Below are 7,656 nucleotides of genomic sequence, written 5' to 3' on the forward strand. Positions count from 1 at the left end.
GATAAGAGGACATAGCCGCAGCCAATTAGTGTGTCAAGTACCTGCTATAGACAAGGTACCTATGCTTAGAGTACAACGCCGATGGACTAGCAGTTACCGCCTATTTAAGCCAATAGCTTTACGAATTTTACGGAGCTTCTAACGCTTCCTATAGCGACTATACGGGTACGAGACAGTTATTAGAAGGATGGATATTCAGTCTATTTAATAGACTAGTTAATTAGAAAGCAGCGCGACAGTCAACTGTTACTAAGTCTACGACTAAAGCCGAGCTGCTAGCTGCCTTATATACAGGCTTAGAACTGATCTGGTAGAAGCGCTTCTTTAGTAATATTAGCCTTACCTTAGACAGTATACCGGTGCTATACTGTAATAACACACAGACTATTCGAATCATTAAGGCGGATGCTAGCAAGTTAGACACCAAGCTCAGGCATATAGACATTCATTAATGCTAGCTACGCTAAGAACATAAATCAGGTCGCATACAATACGAGTATCTAGCAATATAGGACATACTAGCTAATAGGTTAACCAAGCTCTATAGCCCTTAGAACTAGAAGAGGTTCATTGAACAGCTAAGACTAACTAGACTACCTAACCTAACAACTAACTAAGATATACAGTTGTAAGGGTATATAAGGAAGTAACTCTTCCTCTAACAACCTCTTCCTCTTTAGTAACACGAAGACAACTCTGTATAATAGGTAGTAGGCGCCGCCCCCCCTATTAATTGTAACTAAGTCGATTAAGAACATCTTTATTAATTGGCGCTAACAAAAGTGTCTAATACGATAGCGACGACCAATTAGGACAAAGGATTTAACCTTACTTCCTAATACGTTATTATCGCCTATATTATTACTTCGAACGTCACTTCTACTAACTAATAACAAGTCTACGGCGATTGTATTAGTGCTAGTAATGATAGTGCAGTAGTCTTAGCTAAGGGTGGCGTCCTTAGTTAAGTTACCTATCCTAATTTATTAAATCTGTTTAACTAATGTATATCTTACCTGATCCTTTATCTAATTAAATAGACGCTATCTATACGATTGATATAATAACCGATAGTAATAATGTAACGGGCTTAGTTCAGCTAAACTAACTTTACTATACGACACGAGTACTTAGATAAGGCTTAATAGTGTCGGTCTATGCTTAGACTACGTAGGAAGACAATAGTTCCTAGTAACAGGGACTATATATGAAGGTGCATATACAGTCCGGATTATATAACGATATCCTTCTAGGGTAATCGGGGTATAAAATAAGACTCTCTTATATATAGTGTAGATTCAAACCATTTTTTTAGTATTTTAATAAAGCACTATATAAGGAGTTGAAAAGATTAATTTTTCTTTTGTTTACATATAAAGAAGTATTAACTACCTTGCCTAAAATAGAAGGCAACCTCTTTTGCATAAGCTAAGGGGGTATATAACGCGTTAGCTCAGTTACATAACAAGTACGTAACTTCTTAGCTTGAAGAATTTTCATTGTATTTTAGACTATAGAATAGAGTAGAACATAGGCAATCAACGAAGCCAATTCAACCGCCGGCAATGCAGTATTACGTAAGTAATCCACTGCGCTGTGCGTGATATGAGGGCAGAGTGCAGGTGTGCCCAAGCGTTCAGGCTCGGCTCGATCCGGAAGTGTGCATGCTTCCAGAAAATGGATAGAAGACTTCCAGTTCTTCATCTCTCTCCAGTCTTGCTTGTATCCTGCGGATTCATCGAGTCTTCACCGTGCAAGCCTAATCATACTCGTGGTCATGAAATTGCTTTTGCACCACCTTCTGCTGCTATCCGTCCTCTACGACGCTGCGTTCCCACCGCCGCCTTATCGAATTCGTTCTGCTTCTTTGCGGTGACGTTTTGGTCACTCTTACGCCTAGGCTTCGACTCTCGCTTGCTGGTCACCTTCCTCGCCGCTTGGGGCTTCTTCGTGCTCCTCGCTCTTGCAGCATTGTGGAGCTGAGTGTCAATGCTCGGCGTGATATCGTCGTCGAAAGTCAGACTGCGATTGGCTCAGTTCTCGCACACGGTAAGACTCAGCACAGCCCGTGGACGTACTCTGACAACCTCCGTGGCAGAGGAGTACGCTTAGCTGCGATCACGACCGCTCTCCTCTTCAGGACCATTGTCTCCTCCGAGTTGAATAGCTCCGCATCTTCAGCTTTGCGCTTCTTCTCCAAGAGCTTCTTCATGTTTGAGTCGTTCTCCCAGTCGTGGCTATTTGAGCCCTGCTTGGAAAGTGGCGCCATGATGTCTCAGATCTGGGTATAGTTCAGCACTTTGTTGTGCTCCGTGCGGCATTCGCGTTCACATGAAGGTTTGATACAGCGGAATCGGCGCCGGCTTGGCATTGGCGGGGCAATGTTCTCTTGATCAACAAGGATTAGTTCTGAAGGATGGATCCCAACAGCACTTCAGCTTCAGCCAACGGTTCTTGCCGATGTATCGCCTCCTCAGTCTTGGCCGGATGGCGAAGGAGTTGAGATCGGGCGGGGTGTGAAAAGAGAAGCATGCGTTTCAACAAACAGGTCCAAGACAGGACCACAATAGCCACACGCGACAGCTTGACCTTTCGTCTTCGTCATGACGGGGCCGTGACGATGACTACGAAGCAAGACCTTCTCGATTTGATCAATGCAGAATCGGACAAACATATCGGCCTCTTGCGATCTCTTATCCGAGCGCCGACTCCGAATCCACCTGGAGACACCAGGCAGGGCATTGACGTAGTCAAATCTCACTTGGAGGCAGCCGGCATTTCATTTGACATTATCGCACCCAAAAGAGAGTCACCAAATCTGGTCAGCATTCTCCGAAGGGAGACCGAATCTGACCACAAGAAGAGCATAGTTCTCAATGGTCACATCGATCAATTTCCGGTAGGAGATGCAGGTCAATGGCAGCGTGATCCGTACTCTGGCGATGTCGAGAATGGCCATGTATATGGTCGCTCCGGAGTCGACATGAAAGCCGGCACTGCAGCCTCGATAATAGCTTTCAGCTATCTGCACAAATTCCGATCCCAGCTCTCAGGTCGTGCCACTTTGGAAGTCGTGTCAGATGAGGAAAGTGGTGGAAGATGGGGCACTCGGTACCTCTTGGAAGATGATGGCTCAGAAAACTGGAGTGGTGACTGTATCTTGATAGGAGAGCCAAGCGGCCTGGGCAGCATTCGTTTTGGCGAGAAGGGAACATTCCGTCTGACTTTCACTGTCACCGCTCAAGCCGCTCACGGTGCTTACATTCATCGTAGCGAAGGAGCCATTCGCATCGCCTCCAGGTTGATTGAAAGGCTGGTGGAAATGGAGAAGCTTGCAGACCTGGGCATGGACAAGAAAATTAAGAAGCACATGCAGCAGCCTGATGTCCGCAAGGTTGCCGATGAGATCATGTGGCCAGGAGCAGCAGACGCTATGCTCATCCCGACAGTCAATATTGGCACGATCAAAGGCGGCGACAAGATCAACATGATCCCTTCCGAATGTATCTTCGAAGCTGACATCCGCATTCCTATTGGCGTCAAGACCGACACGATTCGGAAGTATATCGATGGTATTCTACAGGACTTCCCTACCGCTTCTTATTCCGTCCATGAGGACCATTCGCATATTTCCACGCACAGTCAGCCTGATCACGAAATGGTTCACCTCCTGCAAAAGAACGTCAAGCAGCTACGCGGCGAGGAGCCTGTGGCGATATGTTCACTTGGCGCTACGGATTGCAAGCATTTCAGACGGCACAACGTTCCCGCTTATGCTTATGGGCCGCATCCGAAAGGCATGGCAGAAAGGGATGAGAAGGTGAAAATTGAAGAGTTCCTCGATACTGTCAAGGTACACACCTTGACTGCATGGGACTATCTTGGGGGAGAAAGCTAGTATCAATTTACCTGCCCATCAACCATAGACGTCGCAAGGATCGAGTGCCTTCCATGTGCAAAGAACTGCGACGCCAGGTCGCCCGTCCATTCGTTCGTGTTCAGCTCCAAGCCTCTCGACCTCTCCGGTGATCAGGTGTGGTTACTTAAGGCCTTCCGCGCTTTACTTCTTACTGGCCGGAGTGTAGTTGCTGGAGCCGCTACCGCTGTTGTAATAAGTCGAGCCGTTCGGGTCTGTCATGCACATCATCAGTAACGCATTTCATGTTCTGGCCCCACAGTCGCCCTTACTGGAGTAGTAGTAGCTACCGTTGGAGTTGCTGTAGTGGTAGCTGTTGGAGTTCGAGGCGGATGAGCCGTAGTCGCGCGAGCAGTAGTGGTTGCCCTGCTGGTAGTCAGTATGCATCAATGCTCCGGTAGCAATACTACTTACAGACGAGTTGGTGCCGCTGGAGGAGACCGAGTAGTTTCCGCCTTGAGTGCTACCGGAGCCACCGGAGCTGCATGAGTTGGTATTGTTGCTTGGCATGATGGATGGAACTGTTTGTGTGTTTGAATGTTGCGGTTATGGAGAACCTTGAAGTAGGGGAAACTGCTGTCGTTTTATATGACAGCAGCGGTGAAGTGGTCCGTTCCTGAGCAAACCAGAAGACCCCGCGTAGAGCTATGACTTCTTTCGAGAGCAAGCAACCCCCGGTTTTGAAGAAGGTGCAAGTGAATGTTGGTTCCCGTTAGTTACTGTAGGGGGCCGATTCAAAGGGAAGCTATCAGCTTGATAAGGAAAGGTTTAGGCAGCAACACCACTGAAAGACGACTATTCATTAACATAGCTCTCACAGTTTCCACTTTAAATGCCGTCTGAGACATGCAATGCTTGGATACAAGCATGTCTGAGATTGATCACAAACGAAGCGCCGAATTATGGCCACGGAAAGGCGCATGAAGGTTCCGGTTGCGTTGCGTACAGCAGCGGCAAGAGCTGAGCGATTCAAGAAGGGTAAGGATGTCATATTCCCCCACTCATGTGTATTACGCTATTCAATATGTCGCGCTATGCGCTCGGAGGACCATGGAACTTGCTGCGGTGTGGCTGCACTATAATTAGTATAGAATTAGCTTCTTAGCGGTTTCCCACCTCTCTGCTGAAATGATACTATACCTACACCTCGTCGTCGCTATTTCTATAGTATACACCCCTCGAATGTGTTGTTAATAGCGCGTTTGCTAGACTATTAGCTTAATAAGATTAAGCGCCTCTTCGACGAGGGCGAGTTATCTAATATTGCTATCTCCGAGCTACTAAACATCGCTAGGCGCAGTATCGACAAGATCTATAACAATTATCGCCTATTTAGTATATTCTATATTAAAGACCTCGCGAGGTTAGGTCGTCTATAGTCGCTATTACCAATCTTTAAGGATATAGGTATCGCTAAGCGCGTATAGTCGCAATTTGACTAACCTACCCTATTTGTATAGCGTATCTTCGAATTCCTTAACGACCGACCGTATGCCTATTAAGATAAGGTAGTATAGTATCTGTACGACGAATACGACGTTATTATTAGCTAACCGACGGTGTCGCGAGTTTTAAAGAGGCATAGGTAGACGAGGAAGAAGGCGATACGGTTTATAGCGGAATAGAACTAGGACCTTCGAGACAACTTTAAAATAAGGCAAATAGACATGCCAGCGCAGAAGGTAGTATATATAGACGAGAGCGCGTCTAATAAGCGCACCGGATAGCGGAAATATAGATACGGTCCTATTAACTGCCCTGTTTTTAAGGAAGGGTCGGCGGTAAGGTTAAAGCGATAGAGTGTCTTGCCTACTATCTCGGTTAATAGCTATCTCGACGGTACGATTATTTATTAAGGCTCTATAACCGCGGAGATCTTTAAGGCGTAGTTACAGTATATAGTACTACCTTAAATAGAGCCTAGTATATTCCTTGTTATAGACAACGTATTAATCTACCGTACTTAGCGTATAAAGGATATAGTCGCGGCGGCTAGAGTCCACCTTCGATACCTGCCTCCGTATTCGCTAGACTTCAACCCTATTAAGTTGTCCTTTAACGTACTTAAGGCATAGGTTAAGAAGCATATTAACGAGGCTAATTGCTTCGTAGACTTCGGCAAATTTATACGGTATGCTATTAACCAACTAGACACTTAAACAATAGCAGGATCGTAGTTCTAGCGAGCAGGTTATCGCTAATATTAACAGTTACTCCCTTATAGTCTCACTTATTCTAACGATTGTCTCTAGCTTAGTAATACGGCTTCTTAACTCGTCTATCTCCTGTCTCATTCCTTCTATAATAGCACGCGTAGTATTAGTAGCTTGCTCCTTCATTATAGCTTCTATATACTATAGATCTGGCAATACTAGCTATAGTAATAAGCTTTTTGACTAAATAGCTAACGATAGTAATACAGTTGTCGGTGATATAGTAGTAGCATCTCGGATAAGGTCCTCTTCGTCTTCTTAACTATCGGCAATCTACGAGGAATTAGCAAAACCTATAAACATACCCAATCGGTGTACCTCTAATGCGCTACCGGTAGCTATTGCGATAAAAGAGCTTGGAATTTGGTAGGTTCTGTGCCGTTTCTATCGCTAGTGTTACCTTAGGTTTATCGAAGGCGGCGTAGTTAGTATGTCAATATATTCGTATCGCAATCGCGTATCGATCCGGAGAGTACAGCTTCGAAAGCCGGAATCTATACCTACCGATAGGGTACTACTACAACACTACTATAATACGTCTTTATTATTGCTTCGGTAGGATATAATACTATCGATACCGCTAAGAAACCTCCCGTTGTCCGTTTTAAAAAATATGCACCTCTAGTAAAGATATAGGCTCGCTAATGTATTGGAAATTCGCGACTACGAGCGCTTCCTCTATGCCGAGACTGCCGAAATTTCGGCTTCCGCTCGGCGTAGGAGCTTAGCGGGTCCGGACTTAAGAAGCTGATTTTAACTATACTAACACGACACTAGCGCAATACTATAACGCATTGCTTTTTATTACTACAAGTATAAAGAGGCGAGACTATATCTATCTAATGCTCCTCTAATTTATACTATACAAAAATACGTAGTATTAGTAGACTAAGAAGCGACATCAGTTAAGCTAAATATTAGCTATTAAGCCGCCGACCTATAACCGGAAATCCTCGCTTCTCGCTTCTACACTAAAACAGCGCTTCTGTAGCGCTTCTACGGCTAATTAACGAACAGACTATCGTCCGACTTATTAATACGAGTAAGTCGCTGCTTACGGACTTCCTTACTAATATATCGCCCTACTGCGGCGATAAATCGAGCGTATTAGCCTTCCTTGAGTCTATAGCGGACCTAATCGCTCAATTTGACCCTTCTAAGCTGTTTGAGTAAGAAGTCGCCTTCCTCGTAGATACGCTTAATCTTAGCTATATCGGCGTATCGCTTAGTCTAGCTGCTAGTTAACTCTTTACGCAACTAGCTAAAGAAGCCTATCAATTCTATGTCGGCAGTGTAAGATTAATAGGAAGCGATTGAGCCGCTAACTAGACTTGATTGCGGCGGTGGACTAGAAGCCGGTAGACTAGAAGCCGGTGGATTAGACCTAGAAATGGCGCCTCTACGACCCTTGCTATTAGACTAGCTATAATAGTTGTGGATTACTACTAGGGTTGGCGTTATTAGTGCGACAGCACGTCTACTACTACTAGCTTATTGTCTAAATGGATTAGACAACTGCTTGTCTCG

At 45.1% G+C, this 7,656-nt stretch overlaps 3 protein-coding genes across 3 annotated transcripts; 1 reads left to right on the forward strand and 2 right to left on the reverse strand.

Moving 5' to 3' along the window:
- Positions 1-1,775: 1,775 nt before the first annotated feature.
- On the reverse strand, positions 1,776-2,269 carry MYCFIDRAFT_198677 (uncharacterized protein; the record flags this gene model as incomplete). The annotated part of the gene is made up of 2 exons (XM_007931190.1): positions 1,776-2,022; positions 2,079-2,269. The coding sequence occupies 2 exons, from the start codon at positions 2,267-2,269 to the stop codon at positions 1,776-1,778; spliced, it is 438 nt and encodes a 145-aa protein (XP_007929381.1).
- Positions 2,270-2,620: 351 nt separating this feature from the next.
- MYCFIDRAFT_78190 (uncharacterized protein) lies at positions 2,621-3,898 on the forward strand (the record flags this gene model as incomplete). Its single annotated transcript, XM_007930759.1, has 1 exon — positions 2,621-3,898. The coding sequence occupies one exon, from the start codon at positions 2,621-2,623 to the stop codon at positions 3,896-3,898; it is 1,278 nt and encodes a 425-aa protein (XP_007928950.1).
- MYCFIDRAFT_212062 (uncharacterized protein) lies at positions 3,823-4,628 on the reverse strand. The gene is made up of 3 exons (XM_007931191.1): positions 4,331-4,628; positions 4,189-4,282; positions 3,823-4,131 (listed from the first exon to the last, which is right to left on the reverse strand). The coding sequence occupies exons 1-3, from the start codon at positions 4,424-4,426 to the stop codon at positions 4,061-4,063; spliced, it is 261 nt and encodes an 86-aa protein (XP_007929382.1). The 5' UTR covers positions 4,427-4,628; the 3' UTR covers positions 3,823-4,060.
- Between the last annotated feature and the right edge of the window lie 3,028 nt (positions 4,629-7,656).

Source organism: Pseudocercospora fijiensis (genome assembly GCF_000340215.1).
Source record: "Pseudocercospora fijiensis CIRAD86 unplaced genomic scaffold MYCFIscaffold_7, whole genome shotgun sequence".
In the NCBI taxonomy this organism is placed as follows: domain Eukaryota; kingdom Fungi; phylum Ascomycota; class Dothideomycetes; order Mycosphaerellales; family Mycosphaerellaceae; genus Pseudocercospora; species Pseudocercospora fijiensis.

Bases quoted from the DNA above. Each gene is read 5' to 3' on its own strand.
- MYCFIDRAFT_212062 (XM_007931191.1), bottom strand. From the start codon at position 4,426: ATGCCAAGCAACAATACCAACTCATGCAGCTCCGGTGGCTCCGGTAGC. The intron at 4,283-4,330 runs GTAAGTAGTATT...GACTACCAGCAG, and splicing joins CCAGCGGCACCAACTCGTCT to GGCAACCACTACTGCTCGCG. The intron at 4,132-4,188 runs GTAAGGGCGACT...TGTGCATGACAG, and splicing joins CGGTAGCTACTACTACTCCA to ACCCGAACGGCTCGACTTAT.